Consider the following 27,168-nt stretch of genomic DNA (forward strand, 5'->3'; position numbering starts at 1 on the left):
TCCTTGCAACAAAGCCCGATTCCAACTCTGTCCACATATCTATTCAAGTGACATCATCATAGGACCTAATCACATCAGCCATGCTATCAGGGGCTGGTTCACCTGCACATCTACCAATGTGCTATATGCCATCATGTGCCAGCAATGCCCCTCTGCCATGTACATTGGCCAAACCGGACAGTCTCTACGCAAAAGAATTAATGGACATAAATCTGATATCAGGAATCATAACATTCAAAAACCAGTAGGAGAACACTTTAACCTGTCTGGTCATTCAATGACAGACCTGCGGGTGGCAATTTTGCAGCAGAAAAGCTTCAAAAACAGACTCCAACGAGAAACTGCTGAGCTTGAATTGATATGCAAACTAGATACAATCAACTTAGGCTTGAATAGAAACTGGGAATGGCTGAGCCATTACAAACATTGAATCTATCTCCCCATGTAAGTATTCTCACACTTCTTATCAAACTGTCTGTACTGGGCTATCTTGATTATCACTTCAAAAGTTTTTTTTTCTCTTACTTAATTGGCCTCTCAGAGTTGGTAAGACAACTCCCACCTGTTCATGCCCTCTGTATGTGTGTATATATATCTCCTCAATATATGTTCCATTCTATGCATCCGATGAAGTGGGTTTTAGCCCACGAAAGCTTATGCTCAAATAAATTTGTTAGTCTCTAAGGTGCCACAAGTACTGCTGTTCTTTTTGCTGATACAGACTAACACGGCTGCTACTCTGAAACCAAACATTATAGTTACCCAAAGTCTGAGATAATTTTGAGTAATCATCAGTCTAGCTTCCAGGGGTCCTCCTTCTGTCCAGCTGATGGGGATTTTAGGTACCAGCTCCTGCCCAAAGTAAAGCTTCCTTGGACTGCTCCAAAATGAATTATTTTGCTTAATCTTTTATAGCTAACTTAAACAAAGCACATAACTCATCGTAACTGTTAGTCTCACCATAGTAACCCCTAGTGGGTCACCAATTCTCCTAATTTCAGCAAATTATTCATCTTATTATCAAAGCATTTCCAGTATTTCTAGTCATAACAACAAAACATATATGTCAGGGGCACTTAAAACAAAGGTCGGCTGTCGAAACGTCCCTTCCATTCTCATGATATATTAATTCCCATCCCCTCCCTTTCTGATTAGCAAAACTGCAATCATGTCGCTGTTTGGCCTTGCCTCTCAGAGCCCTGAGATTATTCCTAGCTACGTGGTATTTGGTTTTCAGCTAGCAGTGGCTGGATGCACAAAATGGCTGACTGCACTTTGGTCAAGTTCTGGGGTTACAGCACTTGGAGGCATGTAATCACATCGGACTCTAAACTTTCATTTAAAAGAAGTTTCTAGCCCTCATAGTTGTGGAAATAAGTTGGAAAATGTGACCCAAGTGTAACCAAAGTAATGACATATGCTTTGTTTTTGGAGAGTTTGAAATGATAGATCTGAGGGCTGTGAACTAGCTAACTCACTCGTCTCCACGGAGTGTTAAGTCCAAAACCCACTGCACTGGGAGATCCCATCAATGCTATTCCAAAGAGAAGAGCAGAGTGGACCTGGTCAGTTCACCCACCCAACTAGGTACACTTGAGCAACTAGAATAAATCTTTCTGCCGTCTTTGCCTCTCTGGGGGAGGGGGAGAGGAGGAAGGAGGGGAGACCTTGTTGTTCCTGCTGCTCTTAAGAGGAGGGCAGCCGCATGCCACTACCTATTTCTCTTTGGGAAGGGCTCCTTGCCACATCCACTAAGTGGGCTGTAGCTGTGATGCAGGGGCAGGGTCATGTGGTGGAGTCACAGAGAGCCCTATGTCATGATGTATCGAAAAATCTCATAAAGTGCCACATGTTTTTCCAAGGCTACACAACTTCAAAGATAGGTAGGGGATGGCACTTACGAAATAGGAGAGTTTAATTCCTGCTTTGTCTCCTCTTTTTATGGGCAGCAGTGTTGGCGAATGTGCTGTTTTTGTAAGGAATTCCCTGTATTGCTTTCACCATAAGGAGAAGCTGTGTCCAGGTCCTTGTGGTGCAGAGAACAAAATGTTGGGCATTTGGATCCAGCAAAAAAGGTAGATTTTTGTGCCCAAAATGCAGAACTCCATGGAAGTTTGGCAAGATGGAAAATTCAATGAATGTGAAATTGCAGAGTACTAGAGACCCTGATATCGTAGTAAATTATTTGTATTGCAATAGAACCTACAGGTGCCAACTAACAATCTGGTTCCTGCTGTTTGAGTGACTCTGGAAGCATGTAATAAGAGACAGTCCCTGTCCTGGATAACATAGAGATAACATAACACAAGGCAAATACAGCATCCAATCATGAGATTGAGAATTGAGGCAAAGAGCGATTAAGTTGCCCACGGTCCCACAGGAAGTCTATGGCTGAGCCAAGAATTGAATGAAAATCTCAAGAGACCCAGTTTAGTTCCTTGACTAAAACACCATCCTTTCTTTCTAATTTTATGCAGTTAAAAAGAATTTCATAATGACGTAATTTTGCATCCTTATATCTGTCATCATCTTTTATTAATTGTCCAAAAACTTAACGTAGAGGTGAGGTTATCTGGTGTTCCCATGCCCTTTCAAAACCTCTGTCCTCTTTGGGCTTTGCCCCAATACATCAGTAACGCACATTTGAACTTTACTAGTCTGTTTTGAAGGGGAAACAGAAATGGGGGCTGGTATGGATGTGGGAGGGGCCTTTGGGAGAACAGGTGAAGTCCCCTAAATTTTCCATTGCACAGCTGACACCCTCCTTTTGTACTCATGTGCTCATGCACTGCTCTGACCACCTCTTTTTCCCCTGGAAGCAGCAGGCTTGAAAAGGAAGGGTGGAGCTGGTGTCCCTTCCCGCATGCTTGAGGCAGCATGGGGAAGAAGGGGGTTCTAGGTTCTTTCCCCTGATCAAGGAGTAGTGTGGGGAATAGGGAGCCTATTGCATGTTTTAGAGTAGGTGTTTTATTCCTTTCAACAGTTGAGGGGTTGACAGTCTTTTAGTAGGGGTATTAGGTGTTCTCTGCTCTTTTACCATTGAAGAACATGGATAGTTCACATGCAGTGCCCCTAATCACCATCGATGCTTAGGCTGAATTCTTGTAAGAGGAGGATGTTTGTAGTTTTGTCATGGCATCAGCTCACTGTACTTGGTGGTCTAACGCCATCCTGGATGCAGATGATCTTCTGTGTTAAATAAAGAGAATAATTCCTTCCAGAAATAGGTAGTTCAGGTAGGTCTGTGGATTCCATTATAAGTGTGCATGCATATGAGATTGAAAATCTTTTGAGTAACTGTGTCCACTGCAGGCTGTGTGTGCTCCCTGTGCTTCCTTGTGCTCCTGTATGGAGGTGTAAAGTGCGTAGTGGCCATGACCATTCCCTATTTCCCTCTTACCACCTATGGCAGTGAGATGGAACGCCAGAGTCTGACCCAATATCTCTTAGCACTTGCTAATTCTACTTGACAGCTTTTCCACTTGATAATCATTTACGTAACTGGAAGAAAAATCTTCTCCCTCAATTCAACAAATTTGGAACCAAAAAACCCAGTACAGTCCAGGTAAGTGCCTAGTGCTCTCACCCTAATGGCTGACTCAAAATGTGCATCAGTTGATGACCTGATCCCACTCATGGACAGCCACAGCAGATCCCTCTCTGGGTGAGAGCCACTTTTCAGACATGGTTTGTCATTTCTTCTCATCTTGGATGCCAGTCGAGAGATGCCAGTCTTAAGCTCGATTTGTTAGAGCAGTTGATGAGTTACCTTAGAGTCTGAAGAAAGACTTAACAAAACTGCTCAGGCACTGAAGAAATTGATATCTGAGTGTCCCTTCCAGTGGGCATGCAACATAGAAAACGGACATCAATAAATCTTCAGTATCAAAGAAAGATCCAGCAGAGAGAACCCTGGCACTGATAGAAGATGATCTGAAGCAGGCCAGATGTAGCTTGCTATCTCACAGGGAAGTCGAAACAAACCTTCCAAGCCACCGAGAGAGATAAGGGGGTAGTGAGGTGGAATTGGCCGCAGCTGCAGTATCAGTGGAAGTATTTCTCAGTACAGACTCCAGTGCTGACAACCATGCAGGCATAGATGTAGTTCTATCTGTAAGAGTGTCTCCTGGTACCAGCTAGAGAATCCCACCTCTCTCCCAGAGCCCACATTGGCATGGAGGCCAGTGCTGGCACTGGAAGAGATGCTGATACAGAGATTACTGTGTACTTCAACACCGTCTCTGAAATAAATGTATTCATTGTCCCAGTCACAAGGCCATGATTTTTTTTTTTTTTTTTTTTTTTTTTTTGACCTGATGGAAATGACCAGGGCACTCTTCTGTCAGAGCTTTGTCTCATCCTCAAAGCGAGTGGCAGGTGAGCTAGTCATATCCATATAGCATGCTATCATGGCCGTGTATTGGCCCTTTATTGGGGCCCACTCTCATGCCTCCATAAACTGGTCCCCATTTCACTCCATAAAGCTGAGATCACACACTCCGGTGGCATCAGTGGCCAGGCCACCATCACCCAGCAGGGATGAACATCCGGTTCCATCAGATACAGTATTGGAAAAGCAGCACCTTTCTCCTTTGCTTCCCAAAGACTTCTCATCTTCATTCGATAAGGAATGAGCTCCAGCCCCAATACTGGCATCTGGTTCCAGGAGAGCATGAAACTTACCTTCATGTCTTGGAGCTCAGGGCAATGAGATCTGCTTTCATGTGACAATCTAACCTGTTCTTTGAAGCTCCCCGGTGCACATCCTAACAGATAATACATCTGCAGTGTACTACATAAACAAGGAGATGCCTGCTCATCACCCTTGAACACATTCTGCTCTGGACGGGTACTGATATGGTCAGGAAGCACTCAAGTTACGGACCTGCTGTCAGCAACACTGGATAACTGATGGCTTTTCATTTCCCAGGAGTCAGCAACAACCTAGCACAGGGGTTCTCAACCTTTTTCTTCCTAAGCGCCCCCTCCCCCCGGCTCCATGCTGTAAAAACCCCAGGACCGGGGGGGGGGGGCAGGGACCTTTGGCATAGATGTAGTTTGACTTCTATTTGGGGGGGGGCAGCAGGGCGTGAGCCAGGCCCTCATGGTGGGGCCCACGGAAAAAGTGCCACTTTCACCCCCGATTCACCTCAGCAGGCCACCCAGCCTGTCTGGGTTGGGGGGAGGCAACCAAAAATTATAACTGAAAATTGGGGTGCTCAGCTCAAAGAGTTCAAAAACAGCTCAAGGTGCAGGGGAGAGGGGTGTCTAGGGGCTGTGTATGGACAGGGGGTAGCTGAGGGTGCAGGGAGAGAGGTGTTAGGGCTTTGTGCAGGCAGGAGGTAGCTAGGGCTGTATTACAGGGAGCGGGGTGTCTTGGGGCTGTTTGCGAACAGGGTGGTAGCTCAGGCTGCAAGGAGGGGGTTGGCTAGGGGCTGTGTGGGGGCAGGGAGGTAGCTCACAGTGCAGGGAGGGGGTAGCTCAGGGCGTAGGGAGAGGCGTAGTAGGGGCTGTGTGCCGGGAGGGCTTCCCTGCGGTCCCTGTTCCCAGAGGACTCTGCCAGCCACTGAGCCGGATCCCCCCACCTGGGTGGCTGTTAACCGTTGTCTCTAGGATCAAAAGGGGCCTGGAGCTGAGAGGCAGCTGCCTTCTCCATGTCACCAGCCAGAGCAGCAGCTGCCCCGCACTGCCTGGCTCCGACTTTCCGCCTCCAATCTGGCCAGGGCCGGGGAGAGGAGATGGGGAAGGGGGCATGTGGAGCTGCCCGCATGACTTCCCTTATACTGCAGTTTGGAGGGCAACACTCTCCATGCTTCAGCCCTGTAGGGGGTGCCGGGGATTGGGGCTTCAGCCCCAGCTCCTGATTTCAGCCCCATAGGGGGCACTGGGGCTTGTGCTTTGGATTTTGGCCACGGGGCCCCACAGGCCCCTTGAAAGGGCTCATGGACCCACAGTTGAAAACTGCTAACCTAGCAGACTTAAGCAAACATTCAGTTACCAGTTACAAGTGGTTGCTGCAAAGGCACATCACAGTGCTGATATTCATGGGAGGATTCTCACAATAGACCTGTTCAGCACCAAATGTCCAAACTTTAGCTCCAGTGGGGCGTGAGTTTGGGTTCATTATAAGGTTCCTTTTTCCTACTGTGGAATCAAGGCCTTGCTTATGCCTTTCACACAATTCCCCTGATTCGCAGGATGATGATCAAGATCAGGTGGTACAAAACGACACTTATCATTGTAGCTCCTTACTGGCTGAGACAGTTTTCGTTGACAGGCATGTTACCGATGTCCCCTTGACCTCCCATCCACCTTCCAGGCTGCCCAGATATGATATCGCAGAACCATGATCAGATTCTTTATCCAGAACTGAAATCATTGCATCTCACAGCCTGGATGTTGGCTGGTTGATTACTCCCTATAATTCAGGAAATCCTTATACAGAGCTGGAAACAGTCTTTATTGGTAGTAATGTTCAATAAAAAACTTATTCTTCAAAATGGAAGAGGTTCTTTCTATATGGGCAGTCCAACCCAACCTGTACCCAATACAGGCTCAGATATCAAAGATTCTCTCTTATGTACTGCATTTAAAGTATTCTGGCTTTTCATTTAGCTCTTAGTAAGGTCCATCTTGTAGCAATTTTGGCTTATGAACCTTTACAGTTGTGCTCAGTCTTCGCACACCCGATGACATAAAGTTTCTCCAAGGCCTGTACATAGTTATGCACTGGCAAGAGGACAGGCTTCTGCTTGGAACCCCCCCGGCCTCCTCCTCAACCTCATGGGCCATCCCCTTAAGCCACTTTCAGAATGAGGAGGTTACTGATCTGTAACTGCAGGTTCTTCAAGATGTGTGGCCCCCATCTGTATTCCACTGAGGGTTATGCGCATGCACTGTGCGCCCAGAGCTGGAGCTTTTCAAAGTAGTAGTGTCCATTGATCCACACATGCAACCCTGCATTGCCTTGTGGTTTCGCACCAAGTCCTCCCCTGGAGCAGTACTGAATGCACTTAGTATTGGTGTGACATGCAAAGAGGTCCCTGACCGGAGTTCCTCATTGACCAGAAATGTCCACGATTACCATGTCATGCAATTTCCATTTGTGGTCAGTTGCAAAATTCCTGCTGAGAGCATCAACTGTCATGTTTTGAGTCCCTAGTAGGTAGATTGCTGACAAGAGGGTACAGTGTGCAATGCACAATTTCCAGAGGCGCACTGCTTCTGCTCACAGTGCTGGGGACCAAGTTCCTCCTTGCTTGTTTATGTATTGCAAGTGGTGGTGTCCAACATGACAAGAATTTGACAAGAATGAATGGATGGTAAAAATATGTGGCAAACCTTGCATACTACCCAAATTTCCAGGAGGTTGATGTACATCTTGACTTCTCCAGTGGTTCTAGTTCCTTGTGTCATGCAATCTCTCATGTCTGCTCCCCAGCCATTGAGTGAGGTGTCTGTTATGATTGTCATGCTCAGGGAGGACGGGAGATATGTGCATGCTGGTGGAATAGTGAGAACAGTGTCCATGGGTTGGTGCATGGGGTGTTGTAAGCTCCTTATAGACAGAGTTGTAGACAACTGAAGGACAGGCGAGCGAAGGTCGTGAGATATGTGCACGCTGCCATATGGCCAAGGAGGGACAGGCTGAGACTGAAGGGTTGGATGTTACTGAAGTGATCAGGTCCAGTAGACTCCTGAACCTGCCTTTTGACAGGTAAGCACATGCAGTGGCTGCATTGATGCGTGTTCCAATGAATTCCAGGGACCGTGTAGGTGCAAAGTCGATTTTTCGACATTCACACTCACCCTTGAGGAGGAGAGGAGTAGAAGGAGCTGGGCCGTCAATTCCTGAGCTTTCTTTCCGGATTGTGCTGCAAGTAACCAGTCATCCAGGTCAGGCAAGACAAGGACTCGTTGCCATTGGAGGTGAGCTGCTACCATGGAGAAGGCTTTTGTGAAGACTCGTGGAGGAGTGGCGAGTCCAAATGGGAGGACCCGGGATTGGAAGGGTCACAGATTCCCGTGAACCTCAGGAACCATCTGTAGGTTGAATGGGGGTCGACGTGGAAGTAAGCATCCTGCATATCAGGAGGTGTAAACCGCATGCTTTTTTCTAGCAAGGGAATGATGGCCGTGAGGTGACTATGCAGAACTTCGGTTTGTGAATTGAACAGTTGATGTGTTGGAGATCCGAGCATGGTCTCCATCCTCCTTTCTTTTTGGGCACTAGGAAATATCTGGAATAGAATCCTGTGTCCTGAAAAGCTTCAGGGACTGGCTCCACTGCTCTTCTCTGCAGGAGGGAGTCCACCTCTAGGGTAAGAATACTGTTGTGTGAGTGATCTCTGAAATGGGCTCGGGGGGGTGTTGTGTTTGGAGGAGGTAGCGTTGTAAACTTGATTGTATAACTGTGTTGAATGACATCCAGGACCCACTTGTCCGTTATCGTGGTCCATGCTGGTAGAAAGAGTTTGAGACCGCCCCTAAAAGGGGTGATTGACAATAGTGTTAGGGTGCAAAGTGGTTGATGGCTCTCTAGATGCACTCAGAAATATCGCTTATGTGAAGATTGGGCGTGCTGCATGGAGGGTTGCACTAGTGGACCAGGCAGATGAGCCTGGATCTTTGGGTGCTTCTGTGGAGGGTTTGTAGGATTGTTGGTGGTAGAACTGGGGAGGTTCTATAGTGTAGTGTTGTGTAGGCAGCAGGTGGACAAATTTTCATTTCGGCACTGATGTATATGTGCCATGGGATTGCAAGGTGGCTCTAGAGTCTTTCAGTGAATGTAAGGAATTGTCCATCTTCTGGTTGAAGAGGTGTGATTAATCAAAAGGGAGGTCCTCAGTGTTGCTCTGTACCTCCCTAGGGAAGACAGAGGAATGTAGCCAGGATTCCCTCCTCATGATGATTCCACTTGCCATTATATACGAAGACATGTCCGTGTAATCAGCCGCAGTCTGAAGTCTGGTCCTGAAGACCAACTTTCCCTCCTCCAAAATAGCTTGGAAGTGGGCATGATCCTGCTGAGGTAGTTTATCTGCAAAATCTGCCATCTGCTCATAGTTCAAAAAGTCATATTTGGCCATCAGTGCTAGATAGTTCGAGATATGGAACTGGAAGCTGACCTGAGGAAAAGACCTTTTTACCCATGAGGTCTAACCTCTTACCCTCCCTGTCAGAGGCGTTGGAGCGTAGATGCTGTTGCCTGGCCTGCTCTGTAGCAGCCTGGATCACCAGGGAATTAGGTGGAGGATAGGAAAACAGAAACTCAGACCCCTTGGGGAGCGCACAGTCCCTCTTTTCTTCCCCCTTTGGGGTGGGGATGCACATGGCTAGGGTATGCCACCCGGCATGTGCTGGTTAGAGAATGGTGTCATTGATTGGTAGGGCCAATTTGGTCAGTATCGATGCATGTAAGATGTGTCTAATAGCTGGTACTGACTGTCCTGCACCTCCTCCAGCGGGAACTGAAGGGCATTAACTATTCTCCTGAGCAGCTCCTGAAATTGATGGTAGTCATCCAGGGGAAAGGAGGGCATCGACAACACAGACTCCTTCGGGGACGATGATGGGAGCCTCTCTGGATCCTTTGGTACCGTCAGAGCTAGGCTGACCTGCGCATTGTCCAGCTCTGGTTCCGAACATCTACTCAATGAAGTACAGAGTGTGAGCTAAGGGATTGCTCCCGGGTTGAGCAAGGCAGTTCTGAATGTGAATTTGGGGTCGTGAGCTCTAATATGGCCAACATAGTTGATCCTGATGTTCTGTGGCGGTGCTCCTGGAGCTGAGACTAGGGAGGGTATTGCTATGGTGCCGTTGGAACTCTCTGGTAGGTATGCTTTTGGAATGGAAGCAGCAGACCATGTGTAGTGTCCAAATCCTCAGACTCAGAGGAACCCACAGTCCAGTACGAATGGGGGTTCTGACAGAATGGGGTGTGCTGCAGGAACATGACCAGAGGGCAGCAGATCCAATGTAGGAGCGAGGGCCCTCTTAGCAGGTGAATGGACCAGAATGCACAGAGACCTTATCTGATCCAGGAAAAAAAGTTCGAGGCCCAGGAGCACATCTGAGTCTTCCCAGCATCAATGGCACCCAGTCCATGGACGAAACCAGGGCCAGTAAGGGCGTCTGCCTTGATACCGACAATTCACACTGCACCAGCAGAGATGATGCAGGGCCCAGGACCAGTGGATCCAGTGAACAATGCGACGACTTCTCATTCTTTTGGGCCTTGGAGAGCGTCCCACCTTCGTGGCCAGAACTCATGGATGGTGCTGCCTTTTTCTTGGATCTGGAGGAAGACATACTGACGTGCTTGAGTGTGCTTCCGTGTTTCATGGCTAGGCACTGGCGCCAGGGCCATAGGACTGGTACCCCGTGGATCTGGAATGAGACTCCACAGTATGAGGTACACTCCTGGATTGCTCAGGCTGATGTACGGTCCCATGGCAATCTCCAGGAGATGCTTCTTAAAACGTAAGGCCTGGCCTTCCTGGTGTGGTCCGGGAAAGAGAGGCAGATACTACACCTGGACGTGATCTGGACTTCCTCCAAGTAGCACAGATGGCGTTGGTGCTCGTCAGTGAGCGAAAATGAGCAAGGGCAGGAAAGTGCAGACCTTGAATCCCTGTGTCTTTCGGCATAGTCCGGTATCCAGACGGGTGCTGGGAACGGGAGAGGAGAGGTTGGTGGGAAGCTGCCAAAGCAGTGTCTAAAAGTCCGTAATCCTACGAAAATTACTAGAAAGTCCCACTACAAAATCAGTAAAATCTGAACTATATACAAGAATAAAAACAGGTTGTTGTTGTTTTTTTTCTGGAAATTTGGAATTGCATCACAAAGGATGAAAGAACAAACAAAAGCTCCAACTCAGACCATGCAGCGGTGAGAAGGAACTGAGGATGTGGTTGACCTGCCCTGCCCATTATTGCCTCGGGCAAAACCAGGAGGCAATGCAGGGGCACATACGTGGACCGACAGACACTACTAGTTTGAATAGCTCTGGCTCCAGTCGCACGGTGCATGTGCATATTCCTCAGTGGAATACAGTAGGGACCATCACTTAAAGAAGAAGCTCCTTGCACTGTCTTATCCTGAAGGTGGTTTTTCTTGCTGTCCTCACTTCAAGTAGGAGAGTCACTGAGCTCCAGCTTGAAACAGTTATTTAACTTGCCGGTCTTCTCAAAACGCCACTCTGCAGCAGGAGAAAATAAACCCACTGACCTTTGCCAAACATTATGTCTTTAATTTAGCTGCCAAGTCTGATGCCATGTTTGGGAGAATGGTTCGGCTAAGTCAACTGAAGCTCCTCAAATCGCACCATCCTGAGTGGACACTGCTTACCAGTTACATACAGTGGGATTCACACTGATACATACTGAGAAGAAAAAATGGATACTTTCTTTATAGTACAGTAACTCCTCGCTTAACGTTGTAGTTATGTTCCTGAAAAATGCGACTTTAAGCAAAATGATGTTAAGTGAATCCAATTTCCCCATAAGAATTAATGTAAATGGGGGGGGGGGGTTAGGTTCCAGGGAAATTTTTTTCACCAGACAAAAAACTATGTATTATATAGATATATACACACAGTATATGTTTTAAACAAACAATTTAATACTGTTCACAGCTATGATGATTGTGAAGCTTGTTTGAGGTGGTGAAATTAGAGGTTGGAAGAGGGAGGGGTATTTCCCAGGGAATGCCTTGCTGCTAAATGATGAACTACCACAGGGATCGGCAACCTTTCAGAAGTGTTGTGCCGAGTCTTCATTTATTCACTCTAATTTAAGGTTTCGCGCTCCGGTAATACATTTTAACGTTTTTAGAAGGTCTCTTTCTATAAGTCTATAATATATAACTAAACTATTGCTGTATGTAAAGTAAATAAGGTTTTTAAAATGTTTAAGAAGCTTCATTTAAAATTTAAATTAAAATGCAGAGCCCCCCAGACTGGTGGTTAGGACTCAAGCAGTGTGAGTACCACTGAAAATCAGCTCTCGTGCTGCCTTCGGCACGTCTGCCATAGGTTGCCTACCTCTGAACTAGCACTTGGCTGAGCCTCAAGGGTTAACACGTTGTTAATGTAGCCTCTCATCAAGGCAGCACGAACAGGAGGGAGGGGAGACTGCATAGCCGACAGAGACAGACACATACCTTGTTTGTGGGAGAGAGAGAGAGGGAGATGCACACTGCCCCTTTAAGTAAGCTGACCCACTCTTAAGTGCATTGTCTTTTTAAATGGATCAGGAAGTTGAGACAGCAGCTGCTGCCCCAAGCTCTCTGTCTGTGTCCCCTCCCTGCTCTGTATGCAGGAGCAGGGGGGAGGGGGACACCCTGACATTAGACCCCTCTTTCCCCCCTGCACAGCAAGCAGGAGTCTCTAGGAGCAGCTCCAAGGCAGAGGGCAGGAGCAGCACATGGCAGTGGAGGGAGGGTCAGCTGAACTGCCGGCAATTGATGGCCTGCTGGGCGGCTACAGCACAGGGAACTTAGGGGAGCGGGGAGCTAATATAGGGGGCTGCCGGTCCACCCTGATTACAAGCCCCCACCAGCTATCTGCAAAGGGCTGCTCTTCCTGCAAGCGGTGGACAAAACAGGCGGCTGCCAAACGACATTAGAAGGGAGCATTGCACAACTTTAAACGAGCATGTTCTCTAATTGATCAGCAACGTAACAACAAAACAACGTTAACCGGGACGACTTTAAGTGAGGAGTTACTGTAACTGTGATTCTTAAGGTGTTGTCAGTGTTGATCCCGTGAGCAGCCTTGCATTCCGGCTTTTTCAGTGTCGTCAGCATATGGCATTCTGAATTCGTGAGGGAACTAGGGAATGGTTGCGACTGCTTCACCCTTTATGCCCTCGCATCAGAGCAAGAGGAGGTATAGGGCACATGCATGGCTCCAGTAGACACTGCTGCTTTAAAAGGGTGGCTGTTGTGTGCATGAAACGTGTGGACCTACAGTGGGATCCACACTGACAACATCTGGAAGAACCATCGTTACTATGAGAGAAGGAACTGTTCTTGTTTGGGTTGGGTGGATGCTTTCTGGCTTACAAAATGATTTATGGTCTGGAAACGTTCTGAAGGGCATGACTTTACTACCTTTTGTGGCATTAGAGGAGTAGACTATCCTTGCTACCTTCATGGCAGAGGAATAGTTTTTTTAGAATTTGTGTTTGAGATTGTTTAAATCATATTTATCAGTGACAACTTTCTTCCTTCCAGCTCTTTCTCATGTAGGTTGTCTAAGAACTATGCTGATCTTTGGGAGCATTGGAGTACAAGAGCACAGTTTGGTACGAGTGTCTATAGTGATGATAGTTAATTATTTGTAATACCTCATTTATTCTTCTACTCCTTGATTTCTTTGTTGCGTAGACTTGTGTGTAAATAAGTTTTGAGACTGAACAAAGTCTGCAAGGCAGAGGAGTGTAGGGTCATCCAGCAGTGTCTGTAACCATGACTGATACTACACCTCTACCCCGATATAATGCTGTCCTCGGGAGCCAAAAAATCTTACCGCGTTATAGGTGAAACTGAGTTATTGGAACTTGCTTTGATCCGCCAGAGTGTGCAGCCCTGCCCCCCCCCCAGCACTGCTTTACCGCATTTTATCCGAATTTGTGTTATATCGGGTTGCGTTATATCAGGGTAGAGGTGTATTTAGATTTTATTTCTGGGACTTGTGACATCATCCAAAAGTATCCTCATAATCCCAATATTGTACCCTCCACAGCATTGAATTCTTTGATTTCTGACGTTAACTTCTTGTGACATAAACACAATTTTTAATCTTGTCTTCTTGTCTTCCCCTTGCTGTAACCTGCAAATGACCAAAAGAAATAGGACCATTTAGATGTCTGTAGAGCTTTCATGTCATGTTTAAATAAAAATGAAAATCCTTTAAAATCCCCTCCTCTCCCGCCGTTATCTCTAATCCAGCGGATAGACTGGGGGAAGGCACATAAATCTTAATTACTGGGTTATTTGGAAGGTTTATAGATGCATACTGTAGGGTCTGGGGATCAATCGTAGATTACTAGTCATCAGTGTTAAAGCCAAGATCAGCAGTAATTTTAAATTTTATTGTATGCTTGATGCAGACATTTGAATAAAGTCTGTGGTCATCTATAGATAGGCCCTGTGATGGGGTGTATAGACCGACACAGACAAGGAGTGGGTCTGTACATGAAGGTGCCAGAGAGACCCTGGTGGTATGGCTAACTCCACCCCATGGCCCTGTCAATCATGTGTGATAGGAAGGAAACAGCAGTCAGTGGGGGGGGGAGAGGGGAGGAGGAAAGAGCAGGATTTCCCCAAGCAGCAGACTGCGGGAGTGACTTCTGTAGCTACAGAGGGAACTCCCATCCAGGAGGTCTTCACCCCGACCCTGAGGAGAGTACAGCTGACTCGCAGGATAAGACGGATGAACTGAGCTCGTCTGAGGCCCAGCCACAGTGATTTCCCAAAACCCACTATGCTGGTGCTGGAATGTGGGCAGCAATATAGACTCGCCACCTCTGCCCTCACCCCACTTTGCTGGGATCACAGGCAGGGAGTAGCCGCGAATGGAAGGAAGGAATTGCAGAGGACTCTGTTACAGGACTTCATTAGTGTTACGGGTGTCAGAGATCCCAAGCTGGTTGTTGTAGCAGATCACCTAATTTTGGAACTGCTAAATAGCTGCAGTAAAAGGCCTATGTGCATTACGCAGTTGTAACTGTCACAAAAATGACCAATTATGGAGTTTCTTTTTGGGTGGGATGCACCTACAATAAGACATGTAGACTATTGTTATTTTTTTCTTCAAAACTTTGTATCCAAGGTAAATTACCTTCTGTAATGAACAAGAATAAAAATTCTCTTTGACATGTTACATGTACTTGTTACTTTAGACTTGAGAAAATATTTCAACAATCCATTTACATAGCTTGTACATTTGTCACTGAAAAGATCTGTCAGTAAGAGGTTAATGGAAAAGAATACTTTTATTTACACTCACCCACAGCTTAATAATTAATAATACAGGAAGGGTAAGAGGTACAGTTGCTTTCTAGTGAGAACTGACTTAAATTTCTGTATTATATATTAAAACACATTTAAACTTAAGGGAAGAAATTGTGCAAATGCAATAAATCAGTTGTTTGATTGAAGAATTGCATATGCTTACATAGTTTTTGAATCCTTAATTTTAAATGTATAATCTTAACTCTTAAAAGGAAGGGATGATATTGTGGCTAACATACTGGACTGGGTCTTGGAAGATCTGATTTATTTCCATCTTGCTGTGCACTGCTGTTAGCAGGCATCCAGTATGACTAAGCTTGGTAGAATTCACTTTTCTTTTTTTAAATAATTTCAATGGATAATATCAATGCTTGTTTTTAAGCACTTTTTCTAGTTTTCATCCATTTAAATTTTCACAGTCCTGGAAAATTGAGCGATTGACACAGGAAGAATACACAGAACTGCTAAGTGTGTCCATGTCTTCACCTCCTCAGTTTCCTATTTATTCTAGACCTGTGGTTGCAAAGCCTGATATTTCATGAGAACCCAGCTTGGTTTGTAGTCTCTGTCCTGCTGTTTATCATACAGTCATCTTGACTGTTACGGATCATATCCAGCTCAAAAGTGTTTTCTATGATTTGGAGAGCCCCTGTGAGCTGGTGTGACTAAGGGCATAGAGCTGATTGAGGCCCCAGGGATGGGGACAGCTTAGTTCTGCTGCTGCTGTTCCACAAGCAGCCATAGTGTCCTCCATCCTCTTCCCTTTTATTAAGGAGGTATACACCCAAGCCATTCAAAAGAAAATTTGTAAGAATGTATCTTGGCTTTGCCTATACCTTGGTCAAACATAATAGAATGAGCTTTCAGACACCATCTTTGCAGAAGGTCTTTTCTTCCTGCACCAGGACTTGCAGGTTTTGTGGTCTGGTACACTTTTTATACAGTTTACGTGTTGACCTCTGAATAGGGGATCCCAGCCTACCAATTTGGCTGTAATAGCATCCCAGAATAGCTGTATTCGATCAGTGGGAAGCCTGTCCTGTTCTGCCCAGATTTACCACAGCAATAGCATACTATTGGGGTTTCCCTGCTGCCCCAGGAGAATTTATGCTAGGTTGTGGGAGTGGCTGAGGAACTTGTGGCTCCTCCAAAACCCCTTGTTTAGGACTAGCCTTGCCCTCTCCCCTTAGGAGTTCCAACTAGCATCCCCCGGGTTGGGTGTCCCCTTGTCTTGTGTTCCTGGGTTGGGCATTCTGGGTCTGATATGCTGCTCAGAGAGGTCTACTCCTTCAACTTCCAAATAGATGTTGCTCTCTCCACTGCCTCTCCCATGGAAGATGGCTGGAAGTGCCTTACCAAGCTTGAGAGATCCACAAATAGGACTTGCTAAATAAATAAAAGATTGCTAATTGGATTCTGTGCTTTGCAAATGGCTTACTATAGGTGCAAGAAATAAAATTAACTTTCTTTTTTTGTCTTTCTCAGTTCAACTGTTTTTAACAACTGCCCTAGCACAGTGCTATATACTGTTCCACTACTTCAGTCTTGTCCTTTTCCTCAGCTCATAGTTAAAGAATGCTTGGAAGGCATCAGTAATGTAAGAATAAAATCATCATAAATGATCTGGAAAAGGGGTAAACAGTGAGGTGGCAAAATGTGCAGATGATACAAAATTACTAAAGGTAGTTAAGACCCAGGCAGACTGCGAAGAGCTACAAAAGGATCTCTCAAAATTGGGTGACTGGGCAACAAAATGGCAGATGAAATTTAATGTTGATAAATGCAAAGTAATGCACATTGGAAAGCATAATCCCAACTATACATATAAAATGATGGGGTCTAAATTAGCTGTTACCACTCAAGAAAGAGATCTTGGAGTCATAGTGGATAGTTCTCTGAAAACATTGACTCCATGTGCAACGGCAGTCAAAAAAATTAACAGAATGCTGGGAATAATTAAGAAAGGGATAGATAATAGGACAGAAAATATCATGTTGCCTCTATATAAATCCATGGTACGCCCATCTGTGCAGATGTGGTTGCCCCATCTCAAAAAAGATATATCGGAATTGGAAAAGGTTCAGAAAAGGGCAACAAAAATGATTAGGGGTATGGAATGGCTTCCGTATGAGGAGAGATGACTAAGACTGGGACTTTTCAGCTTGGAAAAGAGACAGCTAAGGGGAGATATGATTGAGGTCTATAAAATCATGACTGGTGTAGAGGAAGTAGATAAGGAAGTATTGTTTACTGCTTCTCATAACACAAGAATTAGGGGTCACCAAATGAAATTAATAGGCAGCACGTTTAAAACAAATAAAAGGAAGTATTTCTTCACACAACGCACAGTCAACCTGGTTGTGTTTAACCTTTTCAACCAGAGGGCCAGAAATACCTTAAAAATGTCAATTGATACTTTTGTACAGCTCATAGTTGGTTTCACAGTAGCAGGACTAGCAGCTCTCACTGCCGCTTATATGGTATTACATTCTGTTTAGGTTCTTTTATGAGACGTTTATCACCATAGTATATGCTAATACCACGTAGTACTCCCTGAATCTATTTGTTGCTGCAGAAGTGGTCCTACTCAACTTCTTTTGAAAGTGTCTTGTGATGTGGGACATTCCCTCACCTCGCTCTGGAACTATATGGAAATTGTGTATGGTGCAGAAATAGGTGGGATCCACTTATGTGTTTTTTTCCCTCACCAACACTGCTCCTTGAACTGCATTGGATACCAGTTGTCTTTTAGGTAAAGTTTTGTTGGATTTCTGTCTTGATTGTGCCTCTCCCTGTGAGGTACCACAACAGGTGGGACTGTCTGTTGATTGAATTGTTGAATCAGAGGATCCCCTCTTAATATAAATAGGATGAGGTTAGACACATGATGCTCCTGAGGAATCTTTGGCTATGAAACTTCCTGCCCTCCTTGGTCCATCAGATCTCAGGCTTGATGTTCTCCAGCACATACTCAAAATTTGGCTTGTTTAATATGAATAAAAATAGAATTGTCTGTCATTTTTAAGACAGTAAACATGTTGTGGTTAGTGTAATCAAGTTCTGTTTTATAACCTGGTGGTAACCTGCAATACAGAAAAACTTGAGTATATTGCTGTATAATAATATGTATATATTGCTGTATAATAATATGTAATAGTTTTGAATTTTTAGTAAATATATGGTAATCAGTTATCAAATTACTTACACTTGCTTAATAAATGTCCAATAAAAAGCCTTAAATTTTGCCTTATCACCTTGGGATCTAAGGATCAATTTCTTTAAAAAGAAAAGTTTCTTAGAAAAGGATTACATTGCATAAGTACAGTTGATTTTTTCCCCCCTATGTAAATAGTATTACAAAGCAGGGAAATAAATTAATAGAGTTGTGAATTGCAGAAAAGCTACTGATAAATTGATGGTCAGTGATTAAGAAATATAATTACTTGTTCGGGATCAGAGCTGGATGGCCTTTCCCCTAGTATTAGTGACAAATGGAATTTTTTTAAGACAAATTTCTGGCTTATCTTAGTAGTATAGTACTTTAAATACTGAAATCAAAAACTGTATATTCTAAATATACCACTTATAGTAGTATGTATTTATAATTATGACTATAGTAGTATGGTATGGTATGTTTTTTGTTTCATCTTCCCATTTTAAACTGAGGACTTCTGTCGATCTTACCTTCCCCTTCGTTCCTCTAATACAAAACCGAATATTCCACTTTAGTTCCACTAATGTAAGACTGCTCAGATATTTTTGTTGTTAAATGGCTCTATAAGTAGCATTTTGGTCTCAAATTCAGAATGAAAGTTCAGGCTTTCTGGTGAACCACACTTGTTATTAAATCTTCTCCCCCTGCCCCAACCTGCTATTATAGAATATATGGGTTGGAAGGGACATCGGGAGATCATCTAGTCCAGCCCCCTGCTCAAAGGAGGACCAATCCCCAACTAAATCCCCAAATGGTCCCCTCAAGGATTGAACTCACAACCCTGGGTTTAGCAGGCCAGTGCTCAAACCACTGAGCTATCCCTGCCCTCTCATGTTGAGAGCCTCCCTAAATAGAGTACTTGATATTGGAGACAGCATTTCTATCAGCCATGCATTTAAGACTGTGCAAAAATGTAGGTTTGAAGTTCCCTAATGTAAGTTTACTCATCTGAGTTTTAAACAATGTTTCTTTGCTTTACAGAATGCTGCCTTTTTATATGGCCTTGGTTTGGTCTACTTCCAGTACAATGCATTTCAGTGGTAAGTTGGAATAAATCCTGACTTCATCAGAATGTTTTTGTTTATATTTTGTTATGATGTGAATGTTTCAAAACCAGCTCATGTTCTGTTCAGGGGATTTAAAACTTTTCATAGTCTTGATCAGATCTTAAGTGACAGATTGTCCTGGGTACCATCTCTCCCATTTAAGATACCATAACATAACTTGTGGCAACTATGGCAATTTCTTAAATGGAAAAACATAATAGAAAGCTAATGTATATTTAGTTTCCTTTAGTGTATGAATCAGCAGGTGTGCTGGCTCTTTTGTTTCAAGTGTGACCATATGGGTTTCTGTGAAGCACTAGTGATCTGTGGACCCCAGGTTGGGAACCATTGCCTTTGGGTTGTGGGAAAACCTGTTTTTCTTCTTTGAGTGATTGCTCATATTGATTCCAATTAGGTGTGTGCACGCCGTGTGCACAGTTGTTGGAAAGTTTTTCCCCTGGCAACACTCGTCGGGTCGGCTGTGGAGCCCCCTGGAGTGGCGCCTCCATGGTGCTCAATATATGACCCTGCTGACCCGGCGCCTCCTCAGTTCCTTCTTACCACCTGTGACAGTCATTGGAACTGTGTTGACTTGCTTTTGCAAGTGTTCCTCTGGTTCTTGTAGTTTAGAGTCTCATAGTTTTGATAGTTTAGCTATAGTTACTTAACAGTGTTCCTGGTCTAGGTGCCAATTCAAGAGATCTGCAGGGCGGCGACGTGGTCCTCAAAGCACGCTTTCGCCGCTCACTACGCGATTACCCAGCATGCTAGAGACGATTCGGCAGAGCAGTGCTCCAGTCCGTGATTCCATAACTCCGACCCCACCGCTTAGGTAAGGTGTGGGAGTCACCTAATTGGAATCAATATAAACAATCACTCGAAGAAAAAACAGTTACTCATCTTTTCGTAACTGTTCTTCGAGATGTGTTGCTCATATCCATTCCAAACCCACCCGCCTTCCCCTCTGTCAGAGTAGCTGACAAGAAGGAACTGAGGAGGCACTCGTTCGGTATGGCCCTATACCTTGGTATTCACCGCCATGGAGGCTCCACTCCAGAGGGCTCCACAGCCGACGTGAGCCGTTAGGGGGAAAACTTTCCAATGACTGTGCACGCGGCGCGCATACACCTAATTGGAATGGATATGAGCAACACATCTCGAAGAACAACAGTTACGAGATGAGAGAGTTTCTCTAGGGAAAAACAGCTTAGTGTGTTTTATTCTTCTGGTTTGTTCATTTTTGAGCTTGGCACAAATGTAATGTATTTGAAAATTTTTGATAGTAAAAACAATAGACTCTTAATTTGTATCTCAGAATGAGTATTCTAAAAAGTTAAGAGAAGTGGTGATATTGGTTTTTTCCCAACTAGGAAACAAGAAGAAAATGACAGGATTGTCTGTAAGCTGAGAGGGGAAGGAGAATGGGTGAAGTCATTGGTGACTGGAGAGAGTATTGTGCTAGTAGATTGAATGAATTTTCATTTATTGTTAAATAGGGGAATGAGTAGAGTAATGTACTGTTATAGGGGCTTAGTTTGCTACAATCTAAAAGCTTTTGAACAGTGGGCAGTGCGTATCATAATGTGTCTATATAAAGCTGACTAGCTTATCTTATTTTTCAGTCTTCTTGAGTGTTGACTTCATTATATGATTGTTTCTCAGACTAACTGTGGACAGTGTGAAAGCTGCTGATCAATACAGTAAATGGGTGATAATTGTTGAGTAATTACCAGATACTGTGTGAACTTACTTGACTTAGTATGCCTAAAGTTAAAGGGAAGTGGTAAGAAAGAAATGATTGATGATATGAAGTTATAAAATCAGATGCTTTTTCTAAAGTAAAATGTGTGTAATGAAAGCATTTGTGCCCATCTCAAAATGCAGAAGTTAGTCTTCTAAATCAAATGTGCTACTGAATTAAAAAGTCCATTGAAGGGGGAGAGCAAAACATTGAGTTTCATCTTGCAACTGAGATATTTTGAATGTTGCTGCTGTTGAACCATACTATACAATCTGCACAACAATCTACAAAGAGGCTCTAAATTTACAAAAGTAATTAATGGAAGTTTCCAAGGGATCTGACAGATTAGATTGGTGACTTTATTATGATAGTCTCACTGGAAATTTGGCTTGATATGATTAACAAGAATGAACCTAAACCACGTGAGGACAAAACCAAAAAAGGATTCAGAGGAACCTTAAAATCTGTTACCTCCTATTACTTAGCCAACATGGCTGATCCCCGATAAAAAGGCTCTAGGTTGAGCATAGAACAGGAAGTGTAGACTAGCTCCCAGTCTCTCTAGATCAGGGGTCTCAAACTCAAATGACCACGAGGGCCACATGAGGACTAGTACATTTGCCCCAGGGCCACATTTACTGACACCTCCCCCCGCTGCCCTCGGCCCTGCCCCCACTCCACCCCTTCCATGAGGCCCCTTCCCCGCCCCGCCTCTTCCCACCCCTTTCCTGTCCCCATTCCAACCCCTTCCCTGAAATCGCCACCCCAACTCCGCCCCCTCCCTGCCCCCAGGGGGTGCAGGAGGGGTGTGGGGTATGGCGGGGGCAGGGAGTTGGGGTGTGGGGTGCAGGAGGGGTGTGGGGTGCGGCAGGGGTTCAGGGCAGGGGGTCGGGGTGCAGGGTGCAGCAGGGGGCTTAGATCGATGCGTGATGCAGCAGGGGGTCAGGATGCAGCAGGGGGCTCAGGGCAGTGGGTTGGGGTGCAGGAGGGGTGTGGGGTGCAGCAGGGGGTCAGGGTACAGGAGGGGTGCGGGGAGTGGCATGGGGTTTCGCTGCAGGAGAGGCTCGGGGGGCGGGCTGCTGCCCAACGCGCACCGGATGTGTGTGACTGTTGCTTCAGGCACCGCCCCCAGCAGCTCCCATTGGCCGGGAACGGGGAACCGCGGCCAATGAGTGCTGCTGGGGGTGCTGACTGAAGCAAGAGCAACACAGACCCCTGTGCCCCTCCTTCCCCATGTTCTGTCAGCTTCCCGGAGCGGCGCGGGGGCAGGGCAGGCAGGCAGGGAGCCTGCCCTGCTCCCGGTGCGGGTCAGGCCGGAGCCGCTCTAGGTAAACGCTGGGGGAGGGGAGGGGGCTGCGAGGAGCTCGCGGGCCGCAGAAAATAACCCCACGGGCCGCGTGTTTAAGACCCCTGCTCTAGATGATGTGGTTAACACACTGGCAGTTGCTGGCACCTTTTTCACACTAGTGCTCTACTATTGCCATACTGGGGAATCTGCATTTGGTGGTAACAGTGGAGAAATTACAGGGGGAAAATGGCTAGTGTAGACAATGCATATGAAAATCACATAAAGTGTGTTTGATTTCTTAAAATCTTTGCGGAGGGTTTTCACGTTGGAGAGAATCACAGTATCCTTGGAGCTGGTGGAAGGGCACTTAGGGTATGCCTACACAGCAGTTGGAGATGTGATTTCTTCCCCCCATCCCCTCAGCTTAGGTAGACATACGAAAGCTAGCTCAGCTTGAGCTCACACACTAAAAATAGCAGTATGGCTGCAGAGGCATCAGTGGCAGCTTGGGCTAGCTGCTTGAATGTGAACCCGGGGTGTTGGGTGGCATTGTAGTCAGACAGCTAGCCTGCGCTGCTGCCCGTGTTACCATGGCTATTTTGAGTGCGCTAGATTTTGTAGGTCTACCCAAGTGGAAATCTCATCTTCCAGCTGCTTTGTAGTCATACGCATACAATTAGGAGGCCCTCTACTTCTGCAGTCCTATGTAGATTGCAAGGCAAGCCTGAAACCTGTCTTCTGCCAGATGGAGTGAATTGTCACTCAAACTACATTCCGTTTAAAGCAGCAAGTCCACCCAATTCAGTTGGTGTTTGTGTGGCATATAGCATCCATCTACCTCCGAGACATGTAGCAAAGACTGCAGGCTTTTGAAGACAGAGTGGGTTAATTTAGGATGTTAGTGAGTTAATGGCAGGTAAGTATCTGTCTTGCTGGGGTGAAGGGAAGAGGAACAGTTATTGATGGTTTTTTTTTTTTTTGTAAGATCTGTAATTAATTTTGTGCAATGTCTTTAATGAAGAGTAGGTGCATTTTAAAATTTAATTGAAATAGTTTGGGAAATCCTGTTAATCTTTTTTTACAATATCTTTATTGGCTTTCCAAGATACAAAAAATACTTACACCATCCCTGACAAGTGTTTGTATAACCTGTTCTAAAAAACCTCCCTAGGTAACCTGCTCCAGCTCTTATCAATACTTAGTTTTTTTGTAATATCTAACCTAAATCTCCCTTGCTTCAGTTTAAGTCAATGACGACTCATCCTGCACTTGGTTGACATGGAGAGCAGTTGATCTCCATCATCTTTGTAACAGCCCTTAACATATTTGATGTCTGTTATCAGGTCTCCTTCGTCTTCTCTTCTCTAGATAAAAAATACCCAGTACTTTCAATCTTTCCTCCATAGGCCATGGTTTCTAAGCCACTTAGCATTTTGTTGCTGTCCTTTGTACTCTCTCCAATTTGTTTACATCTTTCTTATAGTGTGATGCCCAAAATTGGACACAATACTCCACCTGAGGCTTCACCAGTGCCAAATAGAGCAGAACAGTTGCTTCCTGCGTCTTGTATGTGATGCTCCAGTTAATGTATCACAGAATGATGTTTGCATTTTTGCCACAGTATCACAATGTTGGCTGTTACTCAATTTGTGATCCACTCTAACCTTCAGATCTTTTTTTGGCAGTCCTAACACCTAGCCAGTTACTTTTCATTTTGTAGTTGTGCATTTGATTTTTCTTTTTTAAGTGAAGTACTTTGCCCTGGTCTTTATTGAATTTCATCTTGTTGATTTCAGGCCAATTCTCCAGTTTGTCAAGATTGTTCTAATCCTGTCCTCCAAAATGCTTGCAGCGCCTCTCAGTTGTCTTGGTGTCATCTGCAAATGTTATAAGCATACTCTCAATGCCATTATCCAAGTCATTAATGAAAAATGAATAGTACTGGACCCGGGACAGACCCTTGTGGGATCCCACTTGATACATTTCCAAGTTTGACCGCAAACCATTGATAACTACTCTGAGAACTGTCTTTCAACCAGATGTGCACCCATTTTATAATAATTTAACCTAGACCATGTTACCCTAGTTTGCTTACAAGAATGTCATATTGGGACTATGTCAGCAGCCTCACTACAGTCTGGATATATCACATCTACTGTTTTCCCCCCTATCCACTAGGCAAGTTATCTTGTCAGAGAAGGGGAAAATGGATTGATTTGGCATGAATTGTTCTTGACAAATCCATGTTTGCTATTCCTTAATATCATCTAGGTTTAAACAGATTGGTTGTTTAATAATTTGTTCCAGTATCTTTTTGGATATTGAAGTTAGGTTGACTGGTTGTAGTTGACCGGGTCCTCTTTGTTGAAGGTAGGTTCTATACTTTCTTGTTGATTAAATTTATTGATGAAACTATACTTGTTTCAGTTCGATTCCTCTTTGCTCATCTTGGAGCAGAGCAACAAAGTTGAAATTGTTATAAATCAGCATTATTCACAGATTTATTAGGATTCCTACCACTATCAATAGTAAATACTTTTTTTATTCCACATAGATCACCAGAGCGGGGAGGCAATGTTTGCAATGAAAAGAGGCTTCCCAATGTTGTCTGAGCAGTGGGTGGCCATATTGTGTCCACCAACCACTGTTACCACCTCTAGAGCCACACACATGAGAATAGTCTGTTTTCTGAAACTCAAGCTAAAACATTGTTACCACTGCTTCATATTCATTCCCTGATGGACTCAGCTATCTTAGTGCTTTGCCTACCAGATATGCTGTCTCTGGCATGTGCTACATCTTGTACTTGAATTCATCATGCTAGCATTACTCCTGGGGGAATTCTGCACCATGCAAAATTTCCTAGAATTCCCTGTTTCCCCTGCTGAATTGCTGGCCATCACTAGGGGCTGCTGGACTCTGCATACCCCAGCTCGCAGTGAGCGGAGCGCCCAACCAGGTGGGGCTGGATGCTGCATGCTTTTTGATCCTCATTCTCCCTGGGATGGGAGAGGGCCTGGGAAACCCTGCCAGCTCTGGCAAAGGGTGAGGAAGGGCAGGGCCGCACCACACCATGTCCCCTGGCAGGACAGTAAAGAAGTTGGGGGGAGTAAAGGCTCTGGGGGTGCTGGTGTCTGGGCTAGGGGGTTCCCCGCTGCTGGGCTCTGGGGGGATGGAAGTGCAGGTGTCTGGGCTCTGGGGACTCAACACCGTCCCCTCCAGCACCTCCCAACTATAACTGGGTTGTTCCAGGGGTTTCTTTAACTCTCTACTCTTAGGGGAATCTTTTTTGCTGTTGTCTGTATTGTTGACATACTTGTTGACAGGTATTTTGAAATAAATTACAAAAATAATTGAAACTGGAGAGATTATATTGTGTTATTTTGACATAAGATATGCTGAATGTTGCAGAATTTTAAAATATTGTGAGCATAAATTTTTGGTGCAGAATTTTTAATTTTTTTGGAACAAAATTCCACCAGGAGTATAACATGCTATGTGCATTATAGTATACTTGAAAAATTGTCAGGAATTTACCAGTCTGGGCAAAACTGTACTAGTCCATCCTTACAAAAATACATTCAACCCATTCTTCTACCTGGACCTCAGATAGATAGATATATAAAATACACACACATCTGGAGACACTTGAATTCTGTCACTACTCAGTCCCCCATTAGTTTCTCACTTTCCATTCAGTCACTCCTCTGTTCAACTGAGTTTAATTTCATAGAATCATAGAATATCAGGGTTGGAAGGGACCTCAGGAGGTCATCTAGTCCAAACCCCTGCTCAAAACAGGACCAATCCCCAACTAAATCATCCCAACCAGGGCTTTGTCAAGCCTGACCTTAAAAACCTCTAAGGAGGGAGATTCCACCACCTCCCTAGGTAACCCATTCCAGTGCTTCACCACCCTCCTAGTAAAAAAAAAAAAAAAGTTTTTCCTAATATCCAACCTAAACCTCCCCCACTGTAACTTACTCCTTGTTCTGTCATTTGCTACCACTGAGAACAGCCAAGTTTCATCCTCTTTGGAACCCCCTTTCAGGTAGTTGAAAGCAGCTATCGAATTCCCCCTCATTCTTCTCTTCTGCAGACTAAATAATCCCAGTTCCCTTAGCCTCTCCTCATAAATCATGTGCTCCAGCCCCCTAATAATTTTTGTTGCCCTCCGCTGGATTCTTTCCAATTTTTCCAAATCCTTCTTGTAGTGTGGGGCCCAAAACTGGACACAGTACTACAGATGAGGCCTCACCAATGCCGAATAGAAGGGAATGATCACGTCCCTCAATCTGCTGGCAATGCGCCTACTTATATAGCCCAAAATACCGTTAGCCTTCTTGGCAACAAGGGCACACTGTTGACTCATATCCAGCTTCTCGTCCACTGTAATCCCTACATCCTTTTCTGCAGAACTGCTGCCTAACCACTCGGTCTCTAGTGTGTAGCAGTGCATGGGATTCTTCCATCCTAAGTGCAAGACTCTGCACTTGTCCTTGTTGAACCTCATCAGATTTCTTTTGGCCTAATCCTCCAGTTTGTCTAGGTCACTCTGGACCCTGTCCCTACCCTCTAGCATATCTACCTCTCCCCCCTAGCTTAGTGTCATCCGTGAACTTGCTGAGAGTGCAATCCCTCCCATCATCCAGATCATTAATGAAGACGTTGCACAAAACTGGCCCCAGGACCGACCCGTGGGGCACGCCACTTGATACCAGCTGCCAACTAGACATGGAGCCATTGATCACTACCCGTTGAGCCTGAGGATCTAGCCAGCTTTCTATCCACCTTATAGTCCATTCATCCAGCCCATACTTCTTTAACTTGCTGGCAAGAATACTGTGGGAGATCGTATCAA

The 27,168-nt window shown here is 45.0% G+C and overlaps 1 protein-coding gene across 8 annotated transcripts in view; it reads left to right on the forward strand.

Annotated features, from left to right (window-relative positions):
• LOC113406352 (lysine-specific demethylase 6A) overlaps positions 1-27,168 on the forward strand; it is a 283,935-nt gene that overhangs the window by 110,171 nt on the left and 146,596 nt on the right. For 4 of the 8 annotated variants that reach the window (XM_026650736.1, XM_026650746.1, XM_026650739.1 and 1 more), the window contains 2 exons: positions 19,214-19,272; positions 19,964-20,110. In XM_026650736.1, the coding sequence (XP_026506521.1) occupies positions 19,214-19,272; positions 19,964-20,110 (206 nt within the window). The remainder of the gene's footprint in view (positions 1-19,213; positions 19,273-19,963; positions 20,111-27,168) is intronic. The other 4 variants (XM_026650743.1, XM_026650750.1, XM_026650749.1 and 1 more) reach the window with 1 other exon arrangement.

This window comes from Terrapene carolina, unplaced genomic scaffold, assembly GCF_002925995.2.
Source record: "Terrapene carolina triunguis isolate 2854851 unplaced genomic scaffold, T_m_triunguis-2.0 Scaffold26, whole genome shotgun sequence".
NCBI classification, from domain to species: Eukaryota; Metazoa; Chordata; order Testudines; family Emydidae; genus Terrapene; species Terrapene triunguis.